The sequence below is a fragment of the Carcharodon carcharias genome, chromosome 16 (assembly GCF_017639515.1).
Source record: "Carcharodon carcharias isolate sCarCar2 chromosome 16, sCarCar2.pri, whole genome shotgun sequence".
NCBI classification, from domain to species: domain Eukaryota; kingdom Metazoa; phylum Chordata; class Chondrichthyes; order Lamniformes; family Lamnidae; genus Carcharodon; species Carcharodon carcharias.
In genome coordinates this window covers 107,717,722-107,739,398 of record NC_054482.1, presented here as the reverse complement: position 1 = coordinate 107,739,398, position 21,677 = coordinate 107,717,722, and the positions used below count along the sequence as shown (strand labels likewise).

Below are 21,677 nucleotides of genomic sequence, written 5' to 3'. Positions count from 1 at the left end.
AGTTGCTATAAATGACAGTGCTAGAATTGGAATGAATTAGGGACATGGGACTTAGGAGCAGGAATAGGCTATTAGGCCCTTCTAGTCTGCTCCATTGAGTGGGAGGAGGACGAATATTGAAAACTTCTGAGAATAATTGCACTAGAAACTCTTACAAAACTGTATTTGCTAAAATAAATTGACCTCCCAAAGCTGGAGAAGAACACGAAATGGATGAACTCAAAAGCACACAACATGTTAAATGTGAGATGGCTTGTATGGTTTCACCTTAGTTCCCCTCTTCCTCCCCCATAAGGTATAATTGGATAAGTGAGATCCCCCAGGGACACGGAAAATGATGAAAAGTTTTTAAATAATTTGCTTGTTAAGGAGTGTAGTTCGGTAGATGCATGATAAAGAACCTAATTGTATTTGCACAGTAACTACTGGAGAGAGCCCAGCTGGCTGGAGTTAATCATATTGGCATCATACTAATGAGGTTGTGGATCAACTGGGATATGAACCTCCTGAAATTAAATTCAGAATCTCATTTCTAAGAAAAAGCTGAGGCTTAATGCATCTAGTTGCAGCGGCTCTGATCATTTTAAAAGTTGTTTGTCGGGATCCACTTGATGCATTACAGCAGTGGCTATCCTTTAATTGGCTGTGAAGCACTTTGAAATGTCTGGTGTTCGTGAAAGGCGCTACATAAATGCAAGGCTTTCTTCCTTTTCCTTATAGACGCTGATTCACAAATTGATGTTCATGTTTTAATGCTTTCTTGATGGAATCTCAAGTGTGAGCTTATTATGAGTTGCCAAGGCAAATAGACATCTGACGTCCTTTTCCTAAACCTCTCTTGTCTCTTTCCCCCTCTCTCCTAAAAATCACCCCTTTGACCAAACTTTGGTACCCTGTCCTTTGGCTCAGCTTGAATGTTTGTCTGATAAAACTCCAGTGTAACTCCTCTGGGTGTTTTACAATGTTGATGTACGTATATAAGCGCAAGTAATTGTTGTACCTGTCTTGTTCTGTGTGAGCAACGTGCCTGGTTGAACAGGTCTAAGCAGTCAGTTACACCTATCGGTTCTGCGTTGATGAGGAGGTGTTTCTGAATTGCACTGACTTTTAGAAAAAAACCATAGCTATGTAATCCGACCAGCCCCTACATCAACATCAAGGGACACAGTACAACCTTTGGGGGTCAGATATTCTTGTGGGGGTCACACCAGTTGCAGCCTGTCTGGAAACATTAAAAAACATTTATTTTATTTTCAATGTTTTGCAGTTCATTGGAGAACTGCCAATCACACAGCGCAGAAGAGGCCCTTCGGCCCATTGAGTCTGCACCAACACGTGAGAAACACCTGACCTACCTACCTAATCCCATTTACCTGCACTTGGCCCATAGCCTTGAATGTTATGACGTGCCAAGTGCTCATCCAGGTACTTTTTAAAGGATGTGAGGCAACCCGCCTTCACCACCCTCCCAGGCAGCGCATTCCAGACCGTCACCACCCTCTGGGTAAAAAAGTTTTTCCTCACATCCCCTCTAAACCTCCTGTCCCTCACCTTAAACTTGTGTCCCCTCGTGACTGACCCTTCAACTAAGGGGAACAGCTGCTCCCTATCCACCCTGTCCATGCCCCTCATAATCTTGTACACCTCGATCAGGTCGCCCCTCTGTCTTCTCTGCTCCAACGAAAACAACCCAGGTCTATCCAACCTCTCTTCATAGCTTAAATGTTTCATCCCAGGCAACATCCTGGTGAATCTCCTCTGCACCCCCTCCAGTGCAATCACACCCTTCCTATAATGTGGTGACCAGAACTGCACACAGTACTCCAGCTGTGGCCTCACCAAGGTTCTGTACAACTCCAACATGATCTCCCTACTTTTGTAATCCATACCTTGATTGATAAAGGCAAGAATCCCATATGCCTTTTTCACCACCCCACTAACATGCCCCTCTGCCTTCAGAGATCTATGGACACACGCCAAGGTCCCTTTGTTCCTCAGAACTTCCTAGTGTCATGCCGTTCATTGAATACTTCCTTGTCAAATTACTCCTTCCAAAGTGTATCACCTTACACTTTTCAGGGTTAAATTCCAACTGCCACTTATTTGCCATTTGACCATCCCGTCTATATCTTCCTGTAGCCCAAGACAGTCAACCTCACCGTTAACCACCCGGTCAATCTTTGTGTCATCCGCAAACTTACTAATCCTACCCCCCACATAGTCATCTATGTCGTTTATATAAATGACAAATAATAGGGGACCCAGCACAGATCCCTGTGGTACGCCACTGGAAACTGGCTTCCAGTCACTAAAACATCCTTCTGTCATCATCCTCTGTCTCCTACAACTAAACCAATTTTGAATCCACCTTATCAAATTACCCTGTATTCCACGTGCATTTGCCTTCTTTATAAGTCTCCCATGTGGGACCTTGTCAAAGGCTTTGCTGAAATTCATATAAACTACATCAACTGCCCTGATCTACACACCTGGTCACCTCCTCAAAAAATTCAATCAAGTTTGTTAGGAATGACCTCCCTCTGACAAAGCCATGCTGACTACCCCTGATCAAACCTTGCCTCTCCAAGTGGAGACTCCGTCACCAATTATGTGACAACTTGGGTCTTTTGGTTGCATTTCACCCTCCGTATCAAAAGATTGTGGGTTCAACTCCCGCTGCAGGACCTGAGCACATAATCTTGGCTTACACTCCAGATCAGTACTGAGGGAGTGCTGTACTGTCGAGAGTGCTGTCCCTCAGTTAAGACCTTAAACCTCTCCCTCTGCGTGATAGGGTGAATGTAAAAGATTTTGAAGAAGGGATGGGGAGTTCTCCCCAGTGTCTTGGCCAATGTTCCCCCTCAACCAGCACCAAAACAAATTAACTGGCCATTCACCGCTTTTCTGTTTGTTGGACCTTTGGCATGCACCAATTGGCTGTCACATTTTCCTGCATTACAACCCTGACTGCACTTGTATGTTGCTGGCTGTTAGTTGCTCTGGGCTGTTCTAAGGGTGTGATAATATCTTGAATAAGTGTAAGTCCATGCTTTTATAGAATCAATGGTAATGTTGCTTGGTGTTTAGGGACTGGTTGAGCAATTTAGGGGTTGTAGGTTCAAGCATCATCATGGCTATTTGAGAACTTGAATTTAGTCCATCTGTGCGCTGGCACCAATAAAGCTGTCATTAAAAACCCAACTCGTTCACTCATATCCTTCAGGGGAGGAAGCCTGTCACTCCCACCTGGCCTGATTTGAGTGTCTCAGTTTAACTCTTAATGCATTCAGGGCATTGAGGCCTGGGCAGTGAATTTTGTCTTGTCACCTTTGCCCACATCTAATCAATAGAATTGTAGCATAGTTACAGCACAGAGGGAGGTCATTCGGCCCATTGTGCCTGTGCTAGCTCTCTGCAAGGGCATTTTACTTGGTCCCACTCCTCTGCCCTTTTCTCCCGTAGCTCTGCAAATACTTTTCTGTTCAGACAATGATTGTACCTTTTATCTCATATTGCGTCTCTTCATTCTTCTTTTGAAAGTCTCGGTTAAACCTGCCTCCACCACGCTCTCAGGCAGTTAACGTTTCGAGTCCATATGACTCTTTATTTTTATTTTTGTGTCAGCATCTTACATGCTTTATTAACCTCTCTCTCAACCTGCCCTGCCATCTTCAACAATTTGTGGATATATATCGCCCGGCCCCTCTGTTCCTTTACAATTGTACCCTTTATTTTATATTGCCACTCCTCATTCTGCCTACAAAAATGAAACACTTCACACTTCTCAGCATTAAATTTCATCTGCTATTCATCCCCCCATTCCACCAGCCTGAATATGTCCTGTGTGACAAAATAAAAACTTTAACTGTAATTCTAATCTGGTGAAAGGAGTATGTTCAAGGTACCAGAATGACCATGAATGTGGAGATTATGCCTAACAGGAAGGCTGGGGGTGTTTTTCTCTAAAAGAGAGAAAACTACTTGTGACCTGAGTGAGGTCTTCATGATTAAGTGGCAAGAAATAAAAACAAAAAAACTGCGGATGCTGGAAATCCAAAACAAAAACAGAATTACCTGGAAAAACTCAGCAGGTCTGACAGCATCGGCGGAGAAGAAAAGAGTTGATGTTTCACCCTTTCCCTGGATTCACCTAGTTCTGTTGAAGGTTCATGAGGACTCGAAACATCAACTCTTTTCTTCTCCGCCGATGCTGTCAGACCTACTGAGTTTTTCCAGGTAATTCTGTTTTTGTTTTAGACATAAAGAAGATGTTTTCACTCATGGGTGAGACCAGGACGAGGATCACTATTGTTTTCTCCACGGCAACACCTCGGCCAATCAGAGTCAACTTTCCAACCAATTGGCACCCTTTTCTCCTGTAGTATAAATTGTTGTGATAGTTTGAATTTGATCAGAGAAAATTCTAGAATGCCAGTGCAAGATGAAAGCTTCAGCAACATGTCTCTCTTTCTACAATATTCAAGTGCTGTACAACCGAGCAACTTGTTTGTGTACTTTCTAAGATTACACTTCGAATCATGGAGCTGGAGGGTAGGTAGCTATGAACACTGCAGAACTACCAGGGGTGATGTGAGAGAGGGCGCATGGTGCCACTGTAATTAGTCTATGGGATCGAGGGGGAGAGAGAAGCAACACGCTCAACGACACGTCAAGAGTTGACCTGAACGAGACCTCAGAACGAGCCACGTGCATCTTTTTTTCTTGCTGCAAAAAAGCCTTCTGCATGGTTAAATCCCAGCCAGATGCATCTTAGTGAGTAACTCTTAAATCATTCCCTTCTCCAGCTGCAGCTAAATCTTTGAACGCTGGAAGATTCAAGCTCAGGGGGCCTGGTATTGTTAAGCTTGACCATGACCTGAAGCCTAAGTGGCTGCATCCTGTCAGTTTGGAAGCTGTGCCTTTGATTAGTTAATGTTAAGTGTTTAAGGAAATAAAACTGCTTGTTTGGAATTCCTCTTGAGGTATTTCAGTCCAAGAGCTCCAGATGGTATAATTCAGATAACCCATAAGTGTCCCAAGTGCTTTACTTGTGGCATTAATGATATGTTCCTCAAAGCAGAAGGGAAGTCAAATTAAAAGCATCAAGGAAGCTTCCTGATGGAGCAGCTGGTCTAGATTATGATTAGCCAAGCTGTGCAATGGGGAATCATCTCGCTCGTAGTCCCTCAAATTAGAAGGAGAAAATCAACCAGGAATCCTCCTGATTGCTAGCCAACGTAAAGACTAACTGGAAATGCCTGTGTGCATGTGTCTCTCTGCCTGTGTGTGTGTGTCTCTCTGCCTGTGTGCGGGTGTCTCTCTGCCTGTGTGCGGGTGTCTCTCTGCCTGTGTGCGGGTGTCTCTCTGCCTGTGTGCGGGTGTCTCTCTGCCTGTGTGCGGGTGTCTTTCTGCCTGTGTGCGGGTGTCTCTCTGCCTGTGTGCGTGCTGTGTATAGAAAAGTTACAGCACAGAAAGAGGCCATTCAATCCATCGTGTCTGCACTGGCCAAATATGAGTACAAAAGAAACTAGCCACTGATTTTATTCCCACTTTTCAGCACCTGGTCCGTAGCCTTTCAGGTTACAGCACTTCAGGTGCAGACCCAGGTACCTTTTAAATGAGTTGAGTGTTTCAGCTTCAACCTCCAATTTAGGCAGTGAATTCCAGATGCCCACCAGCCTTTGGGTGAAAATGTGTCTCCTCATGTCCCCTCTATTCCTTCCACCTTGAATCTATGTCCACTGGTAATTGAACCCTCAGCTAGGGGAAACAGGTCTTTCCTATCTAGGCCCCTCATAATTTTGTACACCTCGATTAGGTCACCCCTCAGCCCCCTCTGTTCTAAGGGAAACAACCCTACGCTATCCAATCTTTCTTCATAGCTGCAATTTTCAAGCCCTGGCGACATTCTAGTAAATCTCCTCTGTGCAGTCTCTCCAGAGCAATTATGTCCTTCCTGTAGTGTAGTGACCAGAACTATACACAGCTGTGGCCTAACCAGTGTTTTATACAGTTCCAGCATTGCATCCCTGCTTTTGCATTCAATGTGTCTGCTGTGTGTCTCTCTGTCCCTCTCTGTCTGCCTGTGTGTTTGTGTCTTTTGTCAATGTCTTCTCAATTATATTGTTAAGGTTTGTTAATGTCAGTTACATTAAGGGAAACAGTTGATGGCTATTTGAGCTATCAATAGGGGATAGCTGGGACACTGGGTGGAGGTGAGGAGTGTTGACACTGAACAAAGTCAATAAACTCTCTCAGCAAGGGAAGGCTCTGTGTCTTAGTTTTGACTTCACTACTGGCGTGGATCCTATTAACACCTCTCTCTCTGCCTGCGTGTGTGTGTGTGTGTGTCTGTGCATCAGCCAAGTGTGTGTCTCTATCTCTGCCTGTGCCTGTGAGACAGTGTGTATTTTGCGCTCACCACCTCCCCTACCTGCCCCTGGTGCCACGCAACTGTTGAGTAGCCTGCTTGTGCTTCCAGTGATGTCTTGCTTTTGAACCTTAACAGCTGCGGCAAAGTAATGAAGACTACCCAGTACCTCTGAAACCCCTGGAAGTTCTCGTTCCGGCCTGATCTTAACCTTGTGCAGGTGGAATCGCTCAACTATAGACCTCAGGATCCTTCCCAGACTTAAATTAAAATTTAAAATGTTTTGACTCTGACTCTGAGAAGCAATTGCAAAAATAAACAGAAGCAAACAAACTGCAAGTAACGTTCAGCTTTCTGTTTGTAATTTAGTTTAGAACATTTCATAATATGTTTTTTTTTCTTTCATACAGACTCGAGTAAAGCAGTTTTTCAGAAGTGGCCACACGAATAATTGGGCTGTGCTGGTGAGATTGTACAAGACACTAGAAAACTCACAGCAGTTTTACATCAGTTGATAGAGCATGTCCTAATAGCTTGGCTGTCTTGTGCTTGTTTTCAGTTTTCTAAAAACACATGATTGAAATTTTCATCCTCTATCCTTGCAACCTTCTCCAGCCCTGCAACTCTCTGATAACTCTGTGCTCCTCCAATTCTGGTCTCCTATGCATCCCAATTTCTTGCGCCCCACCATCAATAGCTGTATCTTCAGCTGCCATGCTTCTAAGCTTTGGAATTCCCTCCTCAAACCTCACTGGATCTCCATCTCTCTCTTCTTTAAGATGTTTCTTTTAAAATGTAGCTTTTTGACCAAGCTGTTAATTGCACAGTGCTCAGTACCATCCACAACTCCTCAGATGCATTCAGCAAGACCTAGACAACATTCAGGATGGGCTGATAAGTGGCATTTAACACCTGCGCCACACAATAACCATCCCCAACAAGTTAGAATCTAACCATCTCCCCTTGACATTCAATGGCATTACCAACACTGATTCCCCCACTGTCAGCATCCTGGAATTTAGCATTGACCAGAAACGGAACTGGACCAGCCATATGAATACTGTTGCTACAAGAGCAGGTCAGAGGCTGGAAATCCTGTGACAAGTAACTCATATCCTGACTCCCCAAATTCTGTCCACCATCCACAAGGCACAAGTCAGGATTGTGATGGAATACTCCCTGCTTGCCTGAATGAAACTGACCAGGAAAAAGCAGCCCGCTTGATTGACACTCCACCCACCAGATTAAACAGTTGTTCCACCACCACTGGCGCATATAAGCAGCAGTGTGTGCCACCTACAAGATGCACTGTAGCCAAGGAGTCAAGGCTCCTTTGACAGCACCTTCCAAACCTGTGACCTACCACCTAAAAGGACAAGGCCAGCAGGTGCATGGGAACACCACGATCTGCAAGTTCCCCTCCAAGTCACTCACCGTCCTGACTTGGAAATAAATCGTCATTCTTCACTGTCGATGGGTCAAAAACTGGAACTCCCTTGCTGTCAATTCTGCGTACTTACACCACGTGAACTGCAACTGTTCAAGAAGGCAGCTCACCACTAACTTCTCAAGGGCAATTAGGGATAGGAAATTAAGGCTGGCCTAACCAGTGGCACTCACATCCCATGATTGGAACAATATCTTCTCATATGGCATGTTGTCAAATTTTGGTAGCGTTCCTTGAAATGTTTTAATATGTTAAAGGTGCTGTGTAAATACAAGTTGTTGTTATTGTTGTTGAATAAGGTGACTGATGTTAATGCTGGGGAATGGAGAACTATCTGCTTCCAGCAACAGGTGCCCACCTCAGCTACTTTCTGGTCAAGCAGAGTAAACCTCTCTTTGCAGTGTTGTCCTAGCAAGCAAACTCGGGTAGGGGAGCTGCATGAGGAGGTATAAAGGTCCCCTCTACATTGCTCTACTGGGTGTTCCCAGTTCAGGTGTAGCACTGTTTGTTGAGATATAAAGCTGCCTCTCAGTCTCCCTCTCTGATATCCAGATGCAGCTGAGCAAAAGAAAAGTGAATCTCTTAAACTATAAACTTCATTTTGACTGGGGCGCCTCGTCCAACTGGTAGCTGAAATATCCTGTGCTGTAAAATCCTCGCTGATAACTTTACAATCACTGTCGGAGAAGAATTTGCTGCAGTACGATTATTGCACCTTGTCAGAACTGGATGGGCTGCCTGTAATGTGCTGTTAATTGTTCTGCTCTTATTTTCGCTCCCAAGGTGTGTACATCCAGATTCTGGTTCAACTATCGTCATGTTGCCAATACGCTGTCAATTTATAGAAGTGTCAAAAGGCTCGGAATCCCAGACAGGTAAGGAGACCTGCAGTAGATCTTAAACTGCCCACCTTGTTCTTCAATCCATGAAGCCCTGTACAGGGGAAGATGTGATAACGAGAGAAACTTGACAGAGCTGTAAATGCACTGTGCCATCTGGTGTTGGTGTGATAGCTTTCTGTTCATTAATGTTACTTGCAGAGCACTTGCTTTACTTAAAGAGAAAAAAGGAACCTGCATTTATATAGCGCCTTTTGACACGTCAGGACATCCCAATGGGGTTTGCAACCAATGAAGTACGTTTGAAGCGCAGCCACTGCTGTAATGTAAGAAAAATTACAATTTGGCATCCAATTTACACACTGCAAACAATGGGATAAATGACCATTTAATCTGTTCTTGTGGTGTCAGTTGAGAGGTAGCTATTAGCCATGGTGCCAAGGAGAACTCTTTGAAATTGTGCCACGGGGTTTTTAACACCTGCCTGAAAGGGCAGGTGGATTCAGTTTAACGATTCACCTGAAAGATGCAGTACTGTACTGAAGTGTTGGCCTAGATTTTGTGCTCAAGCCTCCACGGAGTGGGTACCTGGATCTTTGAAACCGTAAAACTGAAAGAAAGGCTTTGCCACTGTCCCAGTGTATGTTGGAGTGTATTCAAAATCCTGAAGAGCCTTGAGAGATTGTGTCCGTTGGTCAGAGAATCCAAAACAAGGGGCACAGTCTCAGAATAAGGGGCTGATCGTTGAGGAGTGAGGTGAGGAGAAATTACTTCACTGCAAGGGTTGTGAATGTTTGGAATTCTCTGCCCCAGAAGATTGTGGATGCTCCATTGTTAAATACATTTAAGGCTTGGGGTCTCGGAGAATTGAGGGATATGGGGAGTGGGCGGGAAAGTGGAGTTGAAGCCCAAGACCAGCCATGATCCTGTTGAATGGTGGAGCAGGCACAACAGGCTGTATGTTCCACTCCTGTTTCTTGTGTTCTTGTGACAAATATGAAGCTTTCCTCTGCAACTGCTCTTCATCAAATTGTACCATGGGATCTATTACAGGCAGGACTTTGGTTTGGTGTCTCATCAGAATTTCAGCACCTTTGTTGATGCAGTACCCTGTGTGAAGTGGGATTCATACCCTCTTACCTCCAATTCAGTGAAGATGCTTGTAACTCATCCTTTCAAATCCATTCCCCCGCTGCCATCACCAGTGACCATCCCAGTCCATTTTCTACTAAATACAGTGTAGTTTGAGGTGATAGCTGAGGGGTGTTGCGGAGACACCTGGTGCTCAACATATTTGCTACGGATGGATTTTCCTGTTATGTGTCGTGATTTTAGGATGCATGTTGATCTCAGTGGCTAGAGATAGTCTTTTCTTTCTTCCAGCCATATTGTGTTGATGCTTGCCGATGACATGGCATGTAACCCAAGAAACCTTAAACCTGCCACCATCTTCAGCCACAAGAACATGGAGCTGAATGTCTATGGAGACAATGTTGAAGTTGACTACCGGGGCTATGAGGTCAGAGAGCTCACTGTGTGGAGCTTTAAATTGGAATAAAGTCATTTCATTTAGCTTCATTTCGTAATATTAAAACAACCATATGTTTATGGAACTGGTTGGCATGGTCTCTGGCCTTTTATCTTTGGAATCCAACCACTGATGTGTGACACACTGCTGTGTGAGCCATTATGTGCGAAGGGGGGAGAGGGATGGGTGGGTCGAAGGAGGGGGAGATTGGGGGTGCTGGGGCGAAGGAGGGGGAGATTGGGGGAGGTGGGAGGGCGAAGGAGGGGGAGATTGGGGGGGCTGGGGCGAAGGAGGGGGAGATTGGGGGGGCTGGGGCGAAGGAGGGGGAGATTGGGGGGTGCTGGGGCGAAGGAAGAGGAGATTGGAGGCGTCTGGGGCAAAGGAGGAGGAGATTGGGGGGGTCTGGGGCAAAGGAGGGGAGATTGGGGGGGTGGGAGGGCGAAGGAGGGGGAGATTGGGGGGGCTGGGGCGAAGGAGGGGGAGATTGGGGGGGCTGGGGCAAAGGAGGGGGAGATTGGGGGGGTGGGAGGGCGAAGGAGGGGAGATTGGGGGGGTGGGAGGGCGAAGGAGGGGGAGATTGGGGGGGTGGGAGGGCGAAGGAGGGGAGATTGGGGGTGCTGGGGCGAAGGAGGGGGAGATTGGGGGGGTGGGAGGGCGAAGGAGGGGAGATTGGGGGGGCTGGGGCGAAGGAGGAGGATATTGGGGGGGTCTGGGTTGAAGGAGGGGAGATTGGGGGTGCTGGGGCGAAGGAGGGTGAGATTAGGGGGGCTGGGGCGAAGGAGGGGGAGATTGGGGGGTGGGAGGGCGAAGGAGGGGGAGATTGAGGGGGTGGGAGGGCGAAGGAGGGGGAGATTGAGGGGGTGGGAGGGTGAAGGATGGGGAGATTTGGGGGGGGTGGTTTGGGGCGCAGGAGGGGGAGATTGGGGGGGTGTGAAGGCGAAGAAGGGGGAGATTGGGGGGGTGTGAAGGCGAAGAAGGGGGAGATTGGGGGGGTGTGAAGGTGAAGGAGGGGGAGATTGGGGGGGTGTGAAGGCGAAGGAGAGGGAGATTGGGGGTTGGGAGGGGGAGATTGGGGGGTAGGAGGGGGAGATTTGTGGGGGGGTGGGAGGGCGAAGGAGGGGGAGATTTGTGGGGGGGTGGGAGGGCGAAGGAGGGGGAGATTTGTGGGGGGGTGGGAGGGCGAAGGAGGGGGAGATTTGTGGGGGGGGTGGGAGGGCGAAGGAGGAGGAGATTTGGGGGGGGTTTGAGGCGCAGGAGGGGGAGATTGGGGTGGGAAGACGAAGGAGGGGGAGATTGGGGAGGTGGGAGGGCGAAGGAGGGGGAGATTGGGGAGGTGGGAGGGCGAAGGAGGGGAAGATTGAGGGGGTGGGAGGGCGAAGGAGGGGGAGATTGCGGGGGGCGCTGGGGCGAAGGAGGAGGAGATTTGGGGGGCGCTGGGGCGAAGGAGGGGGGATGATTGGGTGGGGGAGGGGGCGAATGATGTGGGAGTGCTTAATATTGACACTGTGTCCCCAGCACTGACCTCTGTTACCTTGATCGCAAAAAAACCTGAACTTAGAGTAAAACAAATTGAATTTCTTTGCATCATATCATCTCTCCCGAAACAGTCACCAAATGACTTTGATGTGCAGTTGCTATGTGGGTGAATGCAGCTGTGCTCAGACCTTTCAAACTGTGACAGGACGCCTCACGGGCAAATTTGTTCCTGCAGCATTGACAAAAGGAGGGATGTTGGCCAGGCCACTGGGGAGGAGTTGGCTTCAGTTATTTCTGTTTTATTCTCAGGTTACCGTTGAGAATTTCTTACGGGTGTTAACAGGCCGACTTCCTCTCAGCACGCCCCGATCCAAACGCCTGCTTTCGGATGACAGGAGCAACATTCTCATCTACATGACGGGTAGGTATGATGCGGGGAGGGGTGGGGACGGGTAGTCTCAATATTGGACCAGCAATAAAGAAAGAATTGTATTTATATAGCGGACTTCATGACCTCATGAAGTCCCAAAGCCCTTTACAGCCAATGAAGTACTTTTGAAGTGTAGTCAATGTTGTAATGTAGGAAATGTGGCAGCCAATTTGCCCACGAACACCAATCTGAGAATGATCAGATAATCTCCCTTAGTGATGCTGATTTAGGAATAACTATTGGCAAGGATATCAGGGATAACCCACCTACTCTTCAACATAATGGGATCTTTTAGAGCTACCTTCGAGGGCTGACGGGGCCTCAGTATGACATCACCACCAAAAACCAGCACTTTGGACCGTGGAGCGCTCCCTCAGTTCTGCAATGGGATTGTCAGCCTAGGGTTTTGTGCCTGCGTCCCTGGACTTGTACATGCGCCCTTCTAACTCAGGGACAAGTGCTACCAACTGAGCCGCAGCTGACGCTTTGGAGAGGTTGATAATTCAATCCTTGAACAGAAGGTTTCAATGCTTTTTCGTGTCTGTTCTAACGAGCTGCTGTTATCCTCGCTATATTGATATATAACCTAATAGCATTTGTGGTCTGACCTTGCTCAATTATGACACAGGAATGTTCTGTCATCACACACAGGGGTACAGTAGCATGCAGCCCATGACGCATCTCTTTACATACCTCCCCTCTACACAATGTCAAGAGATATGAGGGATCAGGTTTGCTGAAACCTAGGTGTATTCCACAGTTTACTGAGTTTTGCATTCCCCTGTCTGAGGTCATACTGCTGCAAACATTCAGGAACTTCCCCTTAAAATGTCTAACTCCAGAGACTTTATGTACTGCTGATAAAAGAGACATGCTGCTGAAAAGGCATATGCTGTTGAAGTTTTTCATCTTGCACTCAGGACAGATGTAAGAGTGCCAAATTTCAAAGGGAGCAATAATTTATATTGCATGAGAAATGGGTGCTGATTGGTTGGCAAGCCGTCTCCAGGTGAGGTGTTGCCCTGGAGAAAGCACCAGGGAACGATTGCTGCTTGGTTTAGTTCACAAAATATTCATAATGGGGAGCTCTGCAGGCAGAAGGAATGCAGGCTGATGAAATGGCAGAAGCATTTCAAATGGAGTGCAATTCAGAGAAGTGTGAAGTGATGTCCTTTGGCTGACTAACATGGAAAGACAGTTTTCTACAAATGGCACAATTTTGAGAAGTATAACTGATCAGAGAGATCTTGCCATCCATCCACACAAACCTTTAAAGATGGCAGGGTAAGTGGATAAGCTGATTGATAAAAATATTGGGGTACTTAGGCTTATAAATAGTGGAGCAGAATATAAAGCAAAGTGATCCTGTTCACTGGTTAACTCTCAGTAAGAGCATTGTGGACAATTCTGGGCTCCACACTTCAGGACGGGTGTAAAGGTCTTAGAAAGGGGACAGAGGAATTTTACAAGGATGTTACCAGCAAGAAGTGCTTCAGTTATGAGGCGAGGTTGGAAAATTTAGGACTGATCTCCTTGGAGCAAAGGACAAGAGGCAATCTAACAGATGTTTTTGAGCCTGATGGGCTTCAATAGAGTAGATCGAGAAGAAAAAAGTTCCTTCTGGTGAGTGGGTCAATAACCAGGGTTCAGAAAGACCGAGCGGGAAGATGAGGAGAAGCATTTTCACTCAGTGTTATTGTGCCATTGAACGCCCTGCCTGAAAATGTGTTGGAAGCCCATTCCATGAATAATTTTTGAAAGGAGTTGGACAGATTTTGGAAGACGGTGAATTCACAGGGTTATGGTCAAAATGTGGGGAGTATGGGATGAACGTGCTTGCTCTTTCAAAGAGTCACCACAGGTACGATGGACCAAATGGCCTCTTTCTGTGCAGTAAATTTCTATGGAGACATGAACCAGAAACATCTGTCTTTTCGCTCCTCATGAACCAAGCGTGAGCGAGACTTTGAGAATAAAATCTAGGCTGACAGCCCCAGTGCAATACTGACGAGTGTTGCACTGTCAAAGGCGCCAATGTTTGGATGAGATATGAGACCAAGGCACTGTCATCACTTTCGGGCAGATGTGAAAGATCCCGAGGTCCTGCTTTGAGGAAAAGCGGTGAAGTTTCTCCTCGGTGTCCTGGTCAAGATTTATCACTAAACACCTAATACAGATTATCTGATCTTTATCTCATTGCTATTTGTGGGAGCTTGCTGTGCACAAATTGACTGTTGAATTTCCTACATTACAACAGTGACTACAGTTCAAAAAATGCTTCAGTGGCTGTAAAGCGCTTTAGGATGTCCTGAGATTTTTGAAAGGCACTACATAAATACCAGTGAAGTTTGAAGCTTTTTTATGACATATCAGTACAACAACATACTGGCCCACTTAATGGAATCTCATCGGGCTGCAGTTGGTGGTAAAACACTCTTGGAAGTCCTTACGATATCATTATATATGCAAGTACTTTCCTCCTTGCTGCAGATTTAAAAAAAAACTGGAAAGGCTTATTATAAACTCAAAGGGAGAAAATAAGAGATAATTGTCACTAAATATTATAGTTTGGATGATTACTGTCTTTTCAGCAAACTTGATCTCCTCGCAGTGTACAAACATCACTGGGGAGACAGTGGCGTAGCCGTTATGTCACTGGTCTAGTAATCCGGAGGCCTGGGACAAGTGCTCTGGGGACAGGAGTTCAAATCCTGGCACAGCAGATGGTGGCATTTATAATTCAATTTGTTACGATCCCAGCTGATGTTACTACTGGACAATTCAAATGCCAGAGTGGCTTGATAGATCCTAATTTTTATTTTTATTTTTAGAAACTGTGGAGGTAAGTTAATGAATAAATTCGCAGGAGTCTGCTGATGAGCTTTTAACACAAAATATTTATTAAACAAGAAAAATGAACTATATTACACCAGACAACAAGGTTGGAAAAATCTCAAAACAAACACAAGAAAATGATTCAAATATTCACGATTCCTTCACCCAGCTATATCTTTACAGATACATTCCAATTCAGAAAGATAAAACAATTTACCATATCTATCTGATACTCTAATATTCAGGGTAAGTATATGGTACGTGTGAACCAACTAGCAGACTGTGGTCAGACACGCCGCACTCCAAAGTAAATGGCAGATGTGACCAAAGCAGATTCCATGGATTTCTCAACAATCCACCCAGACACTTGTCATGCCATGAGCCAACCGGACTCACTGAAACTCCACCTTTGTCACGGGAGTTTCCAATCTCCACAATTGAAGACCTCGCCTTGGAATTCTCACCAAAGGTTGCTCCCACTCAGACTGCTTCAAGCAGGATCCACCTCCAGGGTTTCAATCTTGCCTTCCAAGACTCCTTTCTCCTGAATCTCCGAGTATACCCTCAATTCACCTTCCAAGCCGACTTTCAGGCCTTCAGCCGTGCCAAGCAGAACATCTCTGCTCCAAAAGGGTACCTTTGCCCTTATGGCCAGTGGCACGAAGTCACCAACCTTCAGCTGCTGTCTCGGATTACCTGGGCTTCTCTCGAACCAACTGTGCTTCAAGTCTGCTTCCCGTAGTTCTTTCTTTAACTTAGAACCTTTTTCGCTGTTCCTGTCATTTATCCTGGCTCAATGGGATCCATCCCTGATCCCTGTCTTTGTCCTTCCCGTAACTCTCTCCTGGGAGCACTTCTGTCCCACTGCCTGCTTGGAATCACCTCCTTGATTTACCCCCCTCCCCGTGTTCTGGCAGTTGATGAATGTTTATATTATTTATTATTTATTACCTGTACTGCTCCCTGGGGCACCTTCTCTCAAATGGCGCTCTTGTTCAGGTCACCTGACCTCCAGTTTCATGCCGTTTCACTTTTCCTCCTTCCCTCCTGAGCATGTGCGCGGGGCCAGTTTCCGCTCTAAAGATGTAAAAGCAATGAACTGCGCGTGTGTAGCCGTTCTCTCACCATCGAAAGCAAAGAAGCCCCGAGGCCCGCTGGAAACTGCAGTTCCTGAACCGCGACTTCGATCCAAACCTTAGGTAAGTATCGGAGTTTGTTACAAAACCAAAGCAAGTCTCGAGTTGAAAGCTAGTCTTAGTAACGATGATCGTAAAACTATTATCGATGGCCATAATAACCCATCTGGTCCACTAACGTCCTTCAGGGAAGGAAATCTGTCATCCTTACCCAGTCCGGAGTACAGACCCATAGCAACGTGGTTGACTCACGACTGTTCTCAAGGGATGGGCAGCAAACGTTGTCCTTGCCACACCCCAGGAACGAATGAAAAGAAACTGCCTCCCCGTTAGGCTTTCAACGTCGACGTGTACAGGGAGAGCCGGATTTTAATTTAAGGCCTCATCTGGAGGCACCTCTGATAGATTGTACACTTGAGTCCTAACGTGGGGCTTGTTCCCACCATCTTCTGAACTAAAAGCAGGAGTGTGATGCCCACTGCCCTGACTATCTTTACAGACGTCGCATTATCATGGCCAGGTGTGTGATTATCTCTCTTTTTTTTGAAAAAGGACACGGTGGCAATGGTTTCCTAAAATTCCAGGATTCCGAAGAAATTACCAACATTGAGCTCGCTGATGCATTTGAGCAGATGTGGCAAAAGAGAAGGTAAAAAGATTTGAGCGTACTGCAGGTTTTAGTGTGCCATTCCAAGCTGGATGTACGTATAAGGAGTGATTCCACAATCGGGCCCTCCCGGGGCCACGGTATGTGCAGGCAGATCTGTCTCATGCCGGTGCAGGCACACAGCCCGTGATTCCTTGCTAACTTCAGTTAATTTTGGTGGGTGGAAAGCCACTGGTTGTCTGTGTGTCATTTACTCAGATGTGCACAAGCGGGTGCTGCTCTCTGCTATGTGATCACTTGTATACTACACGCACCTCATGGTGTGTGTGTGATTGCTGGGGGGTGGGGGGGGGCAGGTGTCCTGTCAAAAGACAAGCAGAATCTATTGTTTAAGTAGGAATACTTGATCTGTCCCCTCGCTTGACCGTGTACTGTGTTAGTCGGTTAAAGTGAGATGGTCGTCCACCAGCTGAGCCTTTAAAATGGACCAAAATTTTAGTTCTGTTTAATTCCACATCAAGCGTTAATCAGCCATCCACAACTTTCCTGGACCAGATGTTGGAGCTGAAACGGATGGGGAAAGTTTTCCGTTGAAACCGAGGTTTATTTTCCAACTCTCACTCCCTCTGTGCTGACGAGCTCCGTGGGGGCTGGAACAATAATGGTGACTGAAGATTTGAAAAGACTTGTCAAATGTCTCGGGGTTTGTGTGGGGGTGGGGGGGTGGTTGGTGGGGAGTGGAAATCAAAACCACAAATTGCCCAGAAAAAATTTTTTCTCTGAGCTGAGGTTACTGACTTGGAATTTGGGAATTAAAAAACGAAGAAACCGAATGAAAACTGGTGGCGGCCACTTCTTTTGAAGTTTGTGGAGCTGGTTCCCGGTCGGGTAAACCCGAGGGGAGTGATTGTAGCGGAGTCACCGGCCTCAGGCTGATAAAGAGGGAACTCGGACCGTGATTTCTCAATCTGCGCTCCCTGCACAAGTGCCACTTGCACACGTGTGAGCAGCTGATTGGGGAATCGGCTTCTTATAGGTAAGATTGAAACTCGTCGTTCGGATATAAAAATAAAATTAAAATTACTCCATGACTAAATTAACACCGAATGCGTACACATTGTGTCAGCCATGGCTTTGGGGTAGCGCTCTTGCCTCTGAGTCAGAAAGTTGTGGGTTCAAGTGTCACTCCAGAAATCTGAGCACAAAATCTTTCAGCTCAGCACTGAAAGAAAGACTTGCATTTATATAGTGCCTCTCATGGCCTCAGGACGTACCAAAGCTCTTTACAACAATCTAAGTACTTTTGAAAGGTGGTCACTGTTGTAATGTAGGAAATGCAGCAGCCAGTGTGCACACAGCAAGCTCCCACAAACAGCAATGTGATAATGACCATATAATCAGTTTTAGTGAAGTTCCTTGAGGGAATACTTTTTGACCAGGACTCTAGGGAAAGCTCCTCTCCTCTTTTTTGCATTAGAACCATCTAAACACCCACCTGAGATAACAGGTGGGACCTCGGTTTGATGTCTCATCTGAAATGTGGCGCCCCCAACAGAGCAAAGCACCCTCAGTTCTGCACTGAGACTGTCAGCCTTGATTTTTGTGCTCAGGTCTCTGGAGTGGGACTTGAACCTGCAATGTTCTGACTCTGACAAAAGAGCTAGCAATTGAGCCAAAGCTGCTAACGGAGGGAGTGCTGCAATTTTAAGGGTGACATCTTTAGAATGAGGTGTTAAACCAAGGCCCTCTCGTGTGTGCATGGAAAACCCCATGGCACTACTGCTGTTTGTGGGAGCTTGTTCGTCAATTTGGCTGCCACGTTTCCTGCAGTGACTACACTCTGCATTACTGCAGTGACTACACTCTGCATTACTGCAGTGACTACACTCTGCATTACTGCAGTGACTACACTCTGCATTACTGCAGTGACTACACTCTGCATTACTGCAGTGACTACACTCTGCATTACTGCAGTGACTACACTCTGCATTACTGCAGTGACTACACTCTGCATTACTGCAGTGACTACACTCTGCATTACTGCAGTGACTACACTCTGCATTACTGCAGTGACTACACTCTGCATTACTGCAGTGACTACACTCTGCATTACTGCAGTGACTACACTCTGCATTACTGCAGTGACTACACTCCTAAAGTGCTTCATGTCTGTAACGCACATTGAGACATCTTGTGGTCATGACTGGCACTATATAAATACAAATTCATTCATCACTGGAGAGTTACCGACTGTTTTCTTTCCTGCTTTGATGGCCTAAGAGAGAGGGGAGCCTGCGGAGAGCTGCATGATGTACAGGATGAATAGAGGCAGTGGTTTCGCTCTAAGACTGATGAGTGTTTACTTTCTTCAGGTACCATGAGCTGCTTTTCATCATCGACACTTGCCAGGGGGCCTCCATGTATGAAAAATTTTATTCTCCTAACATTCTGGCTCTGGCCAGCAGCCAGATTGGGGAGGATTCCCTTTCAGTAAGTTTTCAGCTCTTGAATATACGATTGATAATCTGTGTAGAAACAGGAAATGGAGAAAATATGGAGCTGAGGAACGAAAAGACAGGTTTTCTGGTTCATGCCCTCATAGAATCTTACAGCACAGAAAGAGGCCATTTGGCCCATCATACCTGTGGTGGCCCTTTGAAAGAGCAAGCATGTTCACCCCACACTCCCCACATTTTGACCATAACCTTGTAAATTCGCAATCTTCAAGGACCTTTCTAACTCCTTTCAAAAATTATTCATGGAATGGGCTTCCAATACACATTTTCAGGCAGGGCGTTCGAGGTCACAATAACACTGAGTGAAAATGCTTCTCCTTATCTTCCCGCTCGGACTTTCTGAACCCTGGTTATTGACCCACTCACCAGAAAGAATTTTTTCTAATTGATCTACTCTATTGAAGCCCATCAGCTCAAAAACATCTGTTAGATTGCCTATTGTCCTTTGCTCCAAGGAGATCAGTCCTAAATTTTCCAACCTCTCCTCATAATAGGGTTGTAGAGGTCTACAGCACAGAAAAAAGCCCTTCGGCCCATCGAGTCTGCGCCGGTGAAGCAAGTACCTAACTATTCTAATCCCATTTTCCAGCACTAGGCCCATAGCCTTGTATGTCATGGCATCCCAAGTGCCCGTCCAAATACTTCTTTGATGTTATGAGAGTTTCTGCCTCTACCACCATTTCAGGCAGTGGGTTCCAGATTCCCACCACCCTCTGGGTGAAAAAATTCTTCCTCACATCCCCTCTACACCTCCTGCCCCCTGGTTATTGATCCCTTCACCAAGGGGAAAAGTTCCTTCCTGTCTATCCTTTCTATGCCCCTCATAATTTTATACACCTCAATCATGTCCCTCCTCAATCTCCACTGCTCCAAGGAAAATAACCCCAGTCTATCCAATCTCTCCTCATATCTAAAACTCTCCAGCCCAGGCAACATCCTGGTAAATCTCCTCTGCACTCTCTCTAGTGCAGTCACATCCTTCCTTTAATGTTGATTGCAGAACTGCATGTAATATTCTAGCTGTGGCCTAACCAGTGTTTTATACAGTTCCGGCATAACCTCCCTGCTCTTATATTCTATGCCTCAGCTAATAAAGGCAAGTATCCCATATGCCTTCTTAACTAACTACCTGTCCCGCTACCTTAAGGGACAGGTGGACATGCACACCAAAGTCCTTCTGATCCTTGGTACTTCCCAGGGTCCTACGATTCATTGTTTATTCCCGTGCCTTGTTTGTTCTGCCCAAGTGCATCACCTCACACTTATCCGGATTAAATTCCATTTACCAATGATCAGCCCATCTGACCAGTCAGTCTATATCCTCCTGTAATCTAAGGCTATCCTTCTCACTATTTACCACCCCACCAATTTTCGTGTCATCTGCAAACTTACTGATTAACCCTCCTACGTTCAATTCTAAATCGTTTATATACCACAAACAGCAAGGGACTCAACACCGATCCCTGTGGAACCCCACTGGACACAGGCATCTAGTCACAAAAACATCCCTCGACCATCACCTTCTCCTTCCTGCCACTCAGCCAATTCTGGATCCAATTTTCCAAATTGCCTTGGATCCCATGGGGTCTTACCTTCGTTATCAGCCTCCCATGCGGGACCTTAACAAAAGCCTTGCTGACGTCCAAATAGACCACGTCAAATGCATTGCCCTCATCTACACACCAGATCACCTCTTTGAAAAATTCAATCAAATTGGTCAGACATGACCTCCCCTTAACAAAACCACGCTGACTGTCCTTGATTAATCCCTGCCTCTCCAAGTGTAGATTAATTCTGTCCCTCAGAATTGCTTCTAATACTTTCCCCACCACTGAGGTTAGACTGACTGGGCTGTATTTCCTTGGTTTATCCCTTCCTCCCTTCTTGAATAATGGTACCACATTGTCTGTCCTCCAGTCCTCTGGCACCTCTCCTGTGGCCAGAGAAGTATTGAAAATTATTGCCAGCGCCCCTGCTTTCTCCTCCCTTGCCTCACTCAACAGCCTGGGATACATTTTATCTGGGCCTGGAGATTTATCTACTTTTAAGCCTGCCAGACCACTTAGAACCTCCTCCCTTTCTATGTTAATTTCTTTAATTATATCACAGTCCTTGTGCCTGATTTCCATACCCTCGTTGTCCCTCTCACGTGTGAACACTGACACAAAGTATTCATTTAGAACCCTACCTACGTCTTCCAGCTCCACACACAAATTACCATTATGATCCTTATTGGACCCTACTCTTTCCCTAGTTAACCTCTTACTTTTAATGTACTTGTAAGATAACTTTGGATTTTCCTTTATTTTCCTGCCAATGTTTTTACATGCCCCCTTTCTGTTCTCCGAATTTCCTTTTTAAGTTTCCCCCCACACATTCTATACTCCTCTTGGGCTTCCGCTGATTTGAGCCCTTGGTTTCTGCCATAAGTCTCCCTTTTTCTCTTTATCCAATCCTGTATATCCCTCTACATCCAGGGTTCCCTGGATTTGT

General features: G+C 46.1%; 1 protein-coding gene across 1 annotated transcript in view; it reads left to right on the top strand.

The window, feature by feature from the left end:
- pigk (phosphatidylinositol glycan anchor biosynthesis, class K) overlaps positions 1-21,677 on the top strand; it is a 123,622-nt gene that overhangs the window by 11,494 nt on the left and 90,451 nt on the right. Inside the window, exons 2-7 of the mRNA XM_041208650.1 lie at positions 6,781-6,834; positions 8,601-8,692; positions 10,040-10,175; positions 11,970-12,081; positions 16,614-16,710; positions 19,041-19,158. Coding sequence (XP_041064584.1) covers positions 6,781-6,834; positions 8,601-8,692; positions 10,040-10,175; positions 11,970-12,081; positions 16,614-16,710; positions 19,041-19,158 — 609 coding nt within the window. The remainder of the gene's footprint in view (positions 1-6,780; positions 6,835-8,600; positions 8,693-10,039; positions 10,176-11,969; positions 12,082-16,613; positions 16,711-19,040; positions 19,159-21,677) is intronic.